Source organism: Sardina pilchardus, chromosome 16 (genome assembly GCF_963854185.1).
Source record: "Sardina pilchardus chromosome 16, fSarPil1.1, whole genome shotgun sequence".
NCBI lineage: Eukaryota > Metazoa > Chordata > Actinopteri > Clupeiformes > Clupeidae > Sardina > Sardina pilchardus.
In genome coordinates, this window is record NC_085009.1 from 32049675 (window position 1) to 32063063 (window position 13389).

Below are 13389 nucleotides of genomic sequence, written 5' to 3' on the forward strand. Positions count from 1 at the left end.
TCTTCATTTATTAAAATAATAGACTGAAATAAAGTTGCCAACTTCAAACGATTTGCAAGCGCTGACACTTTGTTTAGTAGGCCTACTGAAGTTCACCTACAGTGAAACGACTGGTAGAATAGCTAAGCTTACATATTATCTACACTTTAATGCAGGTAAAAAGTATAGGCTTGTGACGGAACGACAGAGCAAGTTAGCTCGCGCTGCACAGTGGTGCAAAACGTGCCTTCAGTGTCAAATAGTAAACAATCAAAGAGGATAAGGGGATATTGCATACTTCTGTTAGCTTAGACCACATTGGAATACGGAATACAATCTCAAACAACGTCAATCAACAATGATGCTATGCAGCAACAGGTAGGCAAATATAACGTTAGCTAGCTTGCTAACAACAAACATGATGGCAATGATGAGAATGATAACAATGTAGTTTGTACCAAAGATTCTAGAACAGAGCAAGATGGATCACTGGCCGGAGAATACGTTGGATTTTTTGAAGTACATTCTAACGCTCCATGGGCGCCATTTTGGTAAGCCGAAAAGTAATAAATCGTGCCTTTCACACGGCCAGATCATTACCGAGTAACAAAACAAAACAAAAAACAGCTGGCAATGGCAAAAACAGCTGTTGAGGTGGGTTTATATGATTGGAACTGTGTCAGAAATGTTGCTGAGCTTACCAAAATGGCGCCCTGTACTGTACTTCATTCTTTTGACACAACTGATCCATCTTGCTCTGTTCTAGAATCTTTGGTTTGTACTGTACAAACGACTGTGAGAAGAAGGCTTCCTAAATGGTACAACTGGCATGTCTATCAGGTTGGACGCTGAGTTAAGACTGGCGTGGCTAGAAGCTAACGTTACATTTGATTGTCATTAGCTAAATATGTGCTTACGTTAGGGTTTGATTGTCTAACTATTGATACCTGTTACTGTAACGAAGCAAGATAGGAGTGGGCTACTGCAGGACGAAGACGATAACATTCCGTGGCATGTTATCAACGTTAGATTGCTTCTTCTAGTCACTAGTGTTTACAGCCAGAGAGGGTTAAAGTGGAGCAGATGGCTAATGAAGGATTCTTTGCTACAGCTGTAGCTTAATGAGCACTACGTAACAATCCATTTCTGCCGCCAAAGCGTCTCAATGTTAAGTCTATGGGAATTTTTGAACTCTTTTATCGTAAATATCTCAAAAAGTATAAAGTTCACAAATGTGAAAAATAATAGAACAAATCTCTGTTTCAAGACCTTTGTAGGAGTGCTTGAATGACGTCAAACGGTTCAGTGGTTTTAGAGCCTTTGATCGTTGATTTTGGTCGGAAGCAGAATAAAATACGATAACTAGAAAATGTAATTCCATGGAAGGAATTACCATTGCATGTAAATGCAAAAAGGTTGTTAGCTGCGTAAAACATATTAGGCCTATAGTTAAAAAAGATAACTAGGCTAAACTGAAGAATAGATAAATAACAATTACCCAATTGCAATTCCAACTTGGAAAGTCACATTTAAAAAGTGATTTATGAAAATGCATCAAAATTGTGGATATAGCTATTTTGGAAACTAACTCTTCATTTATTAGAATTTAAAAGACTGAATGAAGTTGCCAACTTCAAACAAGTTGCAAGAGCTGACTTTAGTAGCCTACAGTGAAACGACTGGTAGGATAGCTTACATAGCCTTCATATCTACACTAATGCTACCATTGGAATACGGAATACAATCTCAAACAACGCCAATCAACGATGATGCAGCAACAGGTAGGATATCTAGCTAATGTAACGTTAGCTTACAGTAGAATATTTTATGTAGGCTACACATATTACAGGATGAGCTAGTATGTTCTTCGAACCCGTTTCCAGGTGTGTGAGTGTGATTGTCCTAATATGAATGTACAATAAGCGACTGAGAAGAAGGCTTGAACCTAAATGGTGCAACTGGTTGGACTTCACTTAAAACGCTGCTCTGTCGAGATGGCTAAAAGCCCTTGTGTAAGCCCTGTTCGCCTGGCAGCCTACCCCGACGTTAAACGTTAGCCTGGAGGAAGTTTGGTTGTCGTTAAATACAGTGTTTACGTTGACGTTAGGTTAGATTGTCTTTAGCTGTTGATAACGTTACCGAGAGCAAACCGGCTACTGTTAGGATATAAACAAATCAAGTAAGGAGTGGCCTAACAGGAGACAAGACGATAACGTCCTGGTTTACAGCAGCTGCAGCTAGTTGCAGCATTAATGAGTAGACGTAACGTAACATTCACGTGCCTGGTTCAGCGCAGCGGCGGTGGCATGGCTTTGGATCAGAGTTCCTTGATTACTGACAGCTGCGCACTGACGTAACAATTAATCTTTGCCGCCAAAGGGTCTCAATGTAAACTCTATGGGAATTTTAATTAATTTTATCGTAAATATCTCAAAAAGTATAAAGTTCACACATTTGAAAAATCATAGAACAAATCTCCGTTTCAAGAGCTTTGTAGGAGTGCTTGAATGACGTCAAACGGTTCAGTGGTTCTAGAGCCTTTGATCGTTGATTTTGGTCGGAAGAAGAATAAAGATAACGATAAGAAGAACAGGGATAACAGTACATTGCATTTACATGCAATGTAACTATAAGAAGAGCAGGGATAACAGTACATTGCATTTACATGCAATGTAATAAGAAGAACAGGGATAACAGTACATTGCATTTCTGCTCTACTGTATGCTAAGTATCTCCCTAATAGGCTACTTTAAAAGTGTTGCTATCCTCACATGTGAGATGTGTTGCTGTGTAGCATTCTACTGTAGCCTAGCTCCTTAACACAGACACATAAGAGAGAAAAAGTACAGACTATTAACTCGGTTTGTGATGCTTTAAGGGGAGCTGTACATAGTTCAAGCACTAGGAAATAATAGCTTTTGTTTTTGTGGAACAGATGTCAGTCATCAGTCATGAGAATTATCACGTTGCACATTTTTGTGATCGATCAGTTTATGATTGTGGTTATGTTTTTTTGCCATTTAGCAAAGTATATGGAAACAATATGGAAAAATATCCCCACAACATGTCTATAGAGATTGAGAACGTGACGTAAAACGCAACGCATTTTGGGAATAGGTGGCCCAAAATTAAGTTGTTTTACTGACGTGCGGGAACAACGAAGTGCAGTTGTCGAAATGCCGTTTACCTGCTGTGTTATAAAATTCAATAGAGTAACATGAAGCTTATCTTTTATAGTTTTCCAGCGTGGAAAAATAATAGTATACGTCATGTTTCAGAGGTGACAAAAAGGCGAGGAATGGCTTGGATAGCAGCACTAAGGAAGCGCGAGATTATAGCTGTTTTTCACACAATTTTTTCACGCTTAGTTTTCATTATTATCATGCCAGATCATCTAGTTCACATCACTAGTTTACATGGGCTGGCATCAGGCGAGCCAAACGTACCCATAATTCTTTGTGTTTTGATGACTTTGGTCACATGGGTTAGCGATCTCTATAGGAAATAATTATTGTTTTTTACACCACAGCTCACTCCATCATGATAGGCCTCCATCACCTGTGCCCACTTGTGTGTCCATGAAGAGTGACCAGTCACAGGGTCGTGGGATAAAGTTCAAAGATGATGAGGTCACAGATGAATCAAGGCAAGTCCATAAAAACAGCACTTTGTGACAGAATGGTTGATAATGTTAGAGATTAAAGTATAATATAATGAAAACAAACAGTTATCAATTTAATATCTGTGCTATTTACTGGTTCAATATATACAGGTTCTTCTACAGAAACAAAATGTCATTTTGAATTGAGTGCGTAGAGTTCTGCTGTGCTGCTGAGCTGAATATCCTACAAAGCAAGAATATCAAAACCAGTTATTGATGATTAGTTGATTAGTTATTGGATGAAAGCATTGCCAGTTGCTGATGAATCAGATAAAGATATTGCTCACTACATTAGCATGGTGCTATCTGTGCTCTCCATCTGTCTGTGTGCATCCATTACGTGTAGGCATTTGTACTATAAAGAGCATCCGAGATCTATATGGGACACAACATGTTCTTGTAACAGATTTTATTTTTACACCACAGCTCATTGCATAATGAGAGGCCTCCATCACCTGTGCCCACCTGTGTGTCCATGAAGAGTAACAAGTCAGAGGATCGCTTCATAGACTTCAAACATGATGATGTCACAGATGGATCAAGGCAAGTCCTTAAAATCTTTGTGCTTCTATTTAAATCAGGGGTCAGGAACCTTTTTGGCCAAAAATACCAAATGTGTGTTTTCCCTTTCCCTTAAGAGCCATACAGTAGTTTATTTCCCTTTCCCTTAAGAGCCATGCAGTAGTTTATTGCTATACAGGAGACTTCCACTGGCAATATGGCTGACAGCAAAAGTTGTACAGCAAGGAAGCCCTCCATTTCCGTTCATCATCAACATTGCACACAGCATATTGTATCTAAAATGAGTGAACACATACTTTGACTTGTAAGCTGAAAGCAGAGGCCCAGTAGATGTTTTTGGTATCAATAGATTGACTGTTTAATGAATTGCCAGAGCTGGGCAAAGGGTAGAATGTATGTTTTTAGACGTTATATTGGGCTAAACGTGTATATTTTACACACAAAGTATATGTTTATTCATGGAAATGTCCATATTCTCGAGAGTCTCAGTATGTGGCATTACTATGGTAGTCTATGATAAGCTGCCAAGACTCGGGTGCCTGGTAAGACGTGCAGTAGTTTATTTTAGGAGACTTTTCACTGACAATATGGCTGACTGCCAAAGTTGTGCAGCAATCAAGCCAAATAATTAAAGTTTGGGAGAGATTTGGGCTGGCCTTCCTATCCGATGACATGGTCACAGACTGCGTTATCTGCTTTGACTGTCAGGCGTTGTACAAATATGATGGACATAAGACAGGTAAATCGGACCTGATTGAGAATTCATGCCGTGGGTCAGTTCCACAGCCTAACTAGCCTGTCACACAAACGCCCTCAAATCAGCCATTAGTATCAGCATTTCTGAAATATTTAGTGCCACTGACAGCAGAATCTTAACTAGTGGACTTCTGGTGCTCTGTATGGTGGATTCCATTATCTGTTGACATAGTGCCGCCAAACGGATCAAACTAAATCAAACAGGATAGTCTTAGATATGTAGGATGCAGATGGTATGAATCTTATGATGCTAACTCCAACTTCCTTTCAGTAGACAGATTTCTGGTTCAGTTCATCAAAATATAAAGTTTAGGCATCGGACAGATGTCAGTGTTGCAAGCACAACTAATGGAAGTCTATTTGTGATTTGTTTTGCCCTAAATACTCAGTGGTCAAATGGAAGAATGCAAACCAGATGCTGTAAGTGAGCAGTTCACCCAGCGGGACCTCCAGCACATATTCCAGGTTTGGATGCAGCTATCATGCCGCACTGATATACACGTTTTTGTTTTCAATACAGAACAATAATAATACGGTCTTTTTTCAAAACCTGGGTATTGTAATCCAAAGTATAACCAGATATTTGTTTACGAGGCCCGTGTTGACAAAGCATTTTATCTTTCCACTAAGAGTACTCCTAAATCACGCTAAAAGATTTTAGCTTGGCGTTTTCTCTGAAAAGTTATACACAAAGCCTCTCAGACCTACTTTTAAGAAAGGGCTGAGAGAAATGGTTGACGTCATTACTCATGCACGAGCTTGATTAAAGTGACCACCTTGATTGGCTGATGATTATCACGCGGGAATGATGACAAAAACCTCCCCTACTACGACAAGTTGAGTGACAGGTGTCAGGTCTTAGCTGGTGAGAATGTCGGACTGTGAAGGATGGAAGATGATGAATAAATAGGCATAGCCTAATAAAGAGGAAAGCAAATAGCATAGGAGCATAATGAAACACTACGGACTGGAGCAGTATCTTTGCAACATGTATTAAATGAATCTGTATGACAACACGTAGCCTACATTCGCCTACATATGCCTAATTTAATTTATGCATACCGGTACAATGAGACGTTACATTTAGTTTACATGCATGGTGGTTTTGGTTGTCGGTTTGGTTGTGGCGTTATTACATCCTTTACTTGCAAGGCACAATTATTCCCTCGCATGACAGCTCCTGTAACCGCACGGTCATTTCAAAACATTGTGACGTGAAATGCCACTAAAAGCGGTTTGTGAATAGGTCTTACTGAGTTAGGAGTCCTCTCGAGTTCCTTTAAGCTGTCCTAGACTTAGGAGCGACTTTTAGCCTTACATTTTTTTGTGAATACGGGCCCAGGTGCTTGAGGAGAAGATCGTCACCTTTGTGAAGAATGAGCTGAAGAGATTCAAGAAGATTCTGAGTCCAGATTACCAAGAACACATTGAGGGTAAAGAGCAGGATGAGAGTGATGCCAGAGAAGGGGCTCTTAAGATGGCACTGCACTTCCTGAGGAACATGAAAGAAAATAATATTGCTGACAAACTGCAAGAAAGTAAGAAGTGTTCCTTTAAGTACATTTCCTATGATTTTGATTAATAAAACCAGAGAGCTACATTAGAGAAACAGAAAATACCCATTTCATTTCAATGCATTGTTAAGTACTGTAGATATTTATTTCCATTTGCAATTAAACATCAATAAGGCACTAAAAGGCACATTTGTGTAAAAGACACAGTGGACGTATTTTGTCTTTAGTATTAGTGGCTGGATAACATTATTTTGTTTTTAACATTATTTATGCTTTTTTGTAGTTGAACTTGTAGTGTGGCAGACTGAGCTGAAGACTAATCTCAAGAACAAGTACCAGAGTGTGTTTGAAGGAATACAAAAGCAAGGCAGCTCTGCTCTGCTGGAGAAGATCTACACAGAGGTCTACATCACAGAGGGAGGAAGTGGGAAAGTAAATGAGGAGCATGAAGTCAGGCAGATTGAGTCCAAATCCAAGAGACCAGGTGGGAAGGAGACACCAATCAAATGCACAGACATATTTAAGCCCTTACCTGGCCAAGACAAACCAATCAGAAGTGTGATCACAAAGGGAGTAGCTGGCATTGGCAAAACAGTCTCAGTGCAGAAGTACATCCTGGACTGGGCTGAAGGAAAAGAAAACCAGGATATTCACTTCATATTTCCACTTCCTTTTAGAGAGCTCAACCGCATGAAACACAAACAGCTCTCTTTGATGGATCTTCTTCACCATTTCTTCTCAGAAATAAAGCAGTTAACTTTTCCCAGCCAGGGGAAATACAAAGTGTTGTTCATCTTTGATGGTCTGGATGAGTGCCGACTCCAACTAGACTTTCAGAAAAATGAAATTTTGACTGAAGTGACAAAGGTCGCTTCATTGGATGTTCTGCTGACGAATCTCATCAAGGGTGATCTGCTTCACTCTGCTCTCCTTTGGATCACCTCTCGACCAGCAGCAGCCAATCAAATCCCTCCTGAGTGTGTCGACCGGGTCACAGAAGTACAAGGGTTCAGCGACGCTCAGAAGGAGGAGTACTTCAGGAAGAGGATCAGTGATCGGAATCTTGCCAGCAAAGTCATTTTTCACATAGAATCATCAAGAAGCCTCCACATTATGTGCCACATACCAGTGTTTTGCTGGATTGCTGCTAATGTTATTGAATTAATTCTCAAGAGTGAAGGAGGTAAGCAAGTTCCAAAGACTTTGACAGAGATGTACACATATTTCCTTGTCTTTCAAACCAAGCAGAAGAGTCTGAAGTTTGAAGGAGTTCATGACACAGATCCACAGTGGAACCAGGCTAGTCTCCTTGCTCTTGGGAAGTTGGCCTACGAGCAGCTGAAGAAGGGCAACCTGATCTTTTATGAAGATGACCTGAGAGAGAGTGGCATTGATGTCAGAGAGGCAGCAGTACACTGTGGCATTTGCACCCAGATCTTTCAGGAAGAGTCCAGACTTCATCAGGAAAAGGTGTACTGCTTTGTGCATCTGAGCATCCAGGAGTACCTTGCAGCTTTGTATGTGATCCTGATGTTAATAACTGAGGGGAAAGATCTCATGTCCCCACAGCAACCCCCCAAAACAGTGTTTCAACGTCTGTGGCAAACAATGGACAAACCCATGACCACCCTACAGAAGAGTGCTGTGGACAAAGCTTTGGAACATGAAGATGGACACTTTGATCTGTTCCTCCGTTTCCTTCTTGGCCTCTCTCTGGAATCCAACCAGAGACTCTTGAGAGGCCTAATAAAGGAAGAACATGAAAGCAAAAAGGAAATAGGCAGGTACATTAAGAAGAAGATCAGGGAGAAGCCATCATCAGAGAGAGTTCTCAACCTCTTCCACTGTCTGAATGAAGTCAATGATCACTCCTTAGTGGAGGAGGTCCAGAGCTTCTTGAGTGCAGGGACACTTTCTGCAGCCAAACTCTCATCTGCACAGTGGTCAGCTCTCATGTTTGTGCTTCTGACATCAGAAGAAAAGCTGGATGTGTTTGATTTGAAGAAGTACAGCAGGTCTGATGAATGTCTCCTAAGGCTGCAGCCAGTAGTGGAGGAATCCCAAAAGGCTCTGTGAGTAGGATAGCAAAAGTTGTGGGCAGAAATGTGTGTGTGTGTGTGTGTGTGTTTGTGTGTGTGCAATATGTGTGTGTGTGTGTGTGGGGGGGTTAATATCATTTGAAATTATATTATATAAGTATGATTCAGAAGAACAACAACACTAATGCAATTAGTTAACAAGTCCTTTCTAGAGAATCTGCTAATCTGTTAACTGGTCGAATGTTTTCCCCAAAATGGATGATTTTGTACCGTGTTTTCTGATGTGACAATAGCATATATTCAACTTTGATTTATGAAAAAAAACGCAATTTCAAAAGCCCAATTAAAACCTTATATTTAGGCTGGGTATTGAAATGGTAAATGACGCCCTATTTGGCAACCACACAACCTCAAAACGAAGACAAAATGGTTTCCATTCTATGTCTCCTTTAAGGCTCAACAGTTGTGGACTCACTGAGAGGAGCTGTGCAGGTCTGGCATCTGTCCTCATCAAAGCGTCTTCAAAGCTGAAAAATCTGAACCTCAGTGGCAACAGTATTGGAGATATTGGGGTCCAAGAATTGTGTAGTGGACTGGGTGACCCAAACTGTGCACTGGAGATACTCAGGTAAGACATTTTAGTATCCCATAATGATAAATTCTGTGGATTAATTTGTATGATGCATGTATCCAGTGTGTCCGGGGGGTGGGGGGGGGGGTTAATAATTAGTGATGTTGCAAACACAGGGTTCCCGCGGGGTCTTAAAAGGTCTAAAATTCTGAACTTTAAATGTAAGGCCTTAAAGGTCTTAAAATGGACCAGATTTCCCATACAAGGTCTTACATTTCATTTCCAGAAATGCTGGCAACAGAAACTCATTACAAAGTAGCAAAACGGTATCGAGTCGTAGCCTGCAAAGCGGAGCGAGCATCTTTGCTACAATTGTAACGAAACCAGCAGAACGCTGCCTCAGAACGTTGGTTCGGTGTGTTGTTGCGTAGTTCTTTCTGGGGGATAGGCCTATTGGGGTGATACATCTACAAAACAAATCCCGTGAGAAATGCAATACCTGCCCACGAAATACGTCTGAATCTCCTCAGAGTTTGTTCAAGTTCGGCAACGTGTGGGAAAATGGGAAAGTGTAGGCTACTTCCAATGAGACATGGCTAGATCACAGCGATTTCCACTGTTGGTTACATGCTCAAGGTATGAGACTCGTTGCAAACTTTGGGGGGAAAACTATTAAATTAGGGACTCTGGGCGTGAAGGCGCTGGAGTTACATGCAAGAACAGAGAAACATAACAAAATGCGAACCACGTGACATCTGTGACATCTCACGTGACATCTGTGTGATTTGTATGAGAAGTACTCCATAAGCAATTCAACAGAGAATAATGTACGTGAGAATGGTCGCATATCATCAGAATATATTTTTAGGAGGCCTCATCTTCAGCCCCCCCAAAAATACTGTAAGCTTCCCTGACAAGGGAAAGTTTGTACAGTGGGTACGGGTTGAGAATGCACCTTCTCCCGCGGGACTCTCGAAGAGATCCCGCAGGCCGTCAAGCCGATTTTTTTCGAGGCTAAGGCAATGTACCCAAACAACCACCAGGTGGCAGAAAGTTTCATCCCGCATTTCAAAATGATGAAGACCGCATATCCGTCAATAGTCGACTCCTTAATCTCATTTAATCATTACAATGAAGGTGATGACTGGCGAAATTATTCAAACGACGTTTCAATGAACCATTGTTGAAATGAATGAAAATGGTTATAGAAAATCGCCAAAGCCTAACGCCGACACAGCTGATTCTTTGATTGATTCTAAGCTGTTTTGATGTAGGGGATGGGTAAACTGGCGCGCTACAAACATGCTACCAATCAAATGTAATATTAGTAGGACTAGCCTACTTAGACACTTTAGTCATAGGCAACGTTGCCATGTTAATTTGGGCTAGAAGTGCTTGCTTGTGGTGGCGCTCCTGTCCGCTGCCTCTCCCGAATTGTGTGGCAAATTTGTCAGCAATCAGCTTAAATGTCAAATCATATTTATTTCTCTTTGTCGCCATGGTATTGGGGTAAACGCGGAGAAACGAGATGGTCAGTCCTCGTATTTTTTCTTCGCGTTTCGTTATAAGAAATATATAAGTAATAGTTAGTCTTCTTCCGTATTGAACAGATACGAGATGCTCTTCCGTATTTTAAGGAACTACTCAATGCACACACACTACAATGAAAAACACACAAAGAAATCACTAAACATATAGCCTACAACCTAATGACACTTTAATGCAGCGTTTCTCAAACTATGGGCCGCGAAACGTGGAGACTGCTGCTGGTCCGCGAGACATGGAGTGCGGTGGTCTGATAATTTGCTGCGCAATTGACCAAGCAACCGCGGACCGACAGAAAAAGAAAGCAAACGTTGCTGCGGAAATGATTGCTTATTTGATGTGTTTAAACATAGAGCCATACAATTAGGTGTGTCTGTTATTATGATAATTTTCGAGCATAACTGCTTGTCCATAGCTCAGTGACAGGTGTTAATAGCCATGCCATAAGCACTGCTGCAGGTGCTTCTTTTATTATGCGGTTAGAGCATAAGCGCTTACTCATATAGACTATAACTCAGGGACAGGTGCAAAACCACCAACTGGGATGGATCGAAGGGCAAGCAAGCACTGCCACACAACGTGAAGGCCTTTGTGTTGTCAACACTAAACAGAAAGTTTCCTACGATGGGGAGAAGTGGCCGCAAGGACTGCATCGATAAGATCAACGAATACAGTAATGTTTTACAACCCAGCTGGTATCCGCTGTTCATTCCGACATATCCCCACTCGGCGGTAGGCCTAGGCCTATTTAACTTTTTTTTTTCAAACAACGTGCCATTCCGACATGAGGTCATTAATAGGCTATTAATGTCATAACTATTAGGCTATCATTAGGCTTACTATGCATGGCTGTAGGCAGCTATGAGGCCACTGAGATCTGGACCTCATCGGTTTTGTGAAAGCCGATTGGAAATACATAAGTTTAGAGCGAACGTTTCAACTATGTTTGCCATGGTAGACAAAAACACTCAAATAAAACAATAGCCTGAAAAATAACTGCATGCGTAATGGACACGGCTCTATATCCTAAATAATTTTCGAGGTTCGCCATTTGGTAATATGACCTATCCTTACTGACAATAATTTAGATTGAGCACAACTAAAGTTGCACGAAGGCAAAATACCGTCCTAAAAGCCTATTCTATATAGCCTGGCCAATATTGTAGATGTGCAAAAGCAGCATTTGCGTGCGTGCTTGCCGGTGAGGTGTAGCCTACAAAAAAGAGCATAACATCTGATTATTAAAGTATGGCTATAGGATATAGGCTAGAGAAGAGTTGGTTTAAAATTCAAGTGTAGTAAAAAAAGTTTGTGCACATCCCCGGTCAAGGTGCAGAACAAGAGTAGGCTATATCATAAAAAAAATGGAAAAAGGTTCGCACACTTGAAATCCTTCTTTTTTGATTTGATTTTATTTTCGTGTGGTCTTCTTCAGATTAAAATTCAAGTATGTGCGCTATTTAACCCCTCGAGACCGACTGCAGTCTGCTGACACAGCCAGACGACTCTCCCAACCCATTCATTCGTTTTGGCCGATATAACCCATTCATTCGTTTTGTGCGTATATAGATTCCTGCATGCTGCATTACCGTGACCCTTAGCCTACCTTGTGGATGATTTTTTCTCATTGGAATACAGCAGGACAGAATGCCTTTATCTAACAAACGCAAAAGCTGAGATTGTTGGAAGGACTAGGCTACTCAACAAACTTGTTTTTCGTTTCTGGGAGATCTCGTTATCGTTTTTGATTGTCGGATTTTTATACGTATTGTTTGGACTTATGGACAATGAACTTTGAGGGGTGGTTGTTAGTGCTTTACAAAGCTTTGTGTTAATAAGTGTCGGTCCTCCTATCCTTCAGCTCACTGCGCGATGCAGTTGCGCATAGTGGCCACGAAGTCATTAACTGTTTACGACACAATACATGATATTTGTGTTTTTCGTTTCTTAGATTTAATGCATGTTTGACATGTAAACAGGCCTTCAGTCCGTTAACTTAAGGCCTTCTTTTGCATGGGGTTGCTCGCATCCGCCCGTAACCTAGACTATTATGTGCGTAGTGGCTGCATACTCTTGATTATAATAAGAGGCAAATTGTTACAGGACAACTTAAACTGACTTCCCCAATGCTTCCCCGCAGCACATTACATTTTAATATAGGCTAATATAGGATGAACAAAGTCTATGCTATATTAAATCCAGTAGCCTAATAATTCTATGTGCCACGTCCGATTTCGCAAGTGATGTAGTAGGCTACGTTTAAACATCGACAAACGTCTGTGAGACTACCCATTTCATGAAGAGCAATTGTCTTGTGCGATCATTCCCCCTCCCCCACACTTGTCTAACCAGTTCACTAGACATTATAGCCTACCTATATGCGGCATTGAGGACGATTGCCTCCCTCCCCCCCCTCTCTCGACAGACACTTCCTGACACTAGGGCTCGGGATCATGACATCAAAACTTCGCGGGCACAGCCACATTGGCAGCTTCACTCCTTAGTTTACTATGGATTACTATGGATTTACTCCCGCCTTTTAGTGTGTTCCTGTTACTTAGTTTTTGCCTTCTTGGTAGTATGTTGCTGTGTAGTGGGGTGTAACAGTGCAACCCACGATCGCAAGAGGAAAAGAATAAATCGCTACTATATTTCTGCTTCTTGTCTTGTGCATCTGAATGAATGGATATTACGTTCAGTGCGCTACCAAATGGCGGCGATATTCCTAGAATGCAAGGCGTGTGCCCGAGCCCTATTATGTAAATGTAAAAATGTGTGTGTGTGTGTGTGTGTGCGCTGAAC

General features: G+C 41.1%; 1 protein-coding gene across 1 annotated transcript in view; it reads left to right on the top strand.

The window, feature by feature from the left end:
* Positions 1-5314: 5314 nt before the first annotated feature.
* Positions 5315-13389, top strand: part of LOC134059654 (NLR family CARD domain-containing protein 3-like) — an 11135-nt gene continuing 3060 nt past the window's right edge. Inside the window, exons 1-4 of the mRNA XM_062516098.1 lie at positions 5315-5383; positions 6261-6456; positions 6716-8504; positions 8926-9099. Coding sequence (XP_062372082.1) covers positions 5315-5383; positions 6261-6456; positions 6716-8504; positions 8926-9099 — 2228 coding nt within the window. The remainder of the gene's footprint in view (positions 5384-6260; positions 6457-6715; positions 8505-8925; positions 9100-13389) is intronic.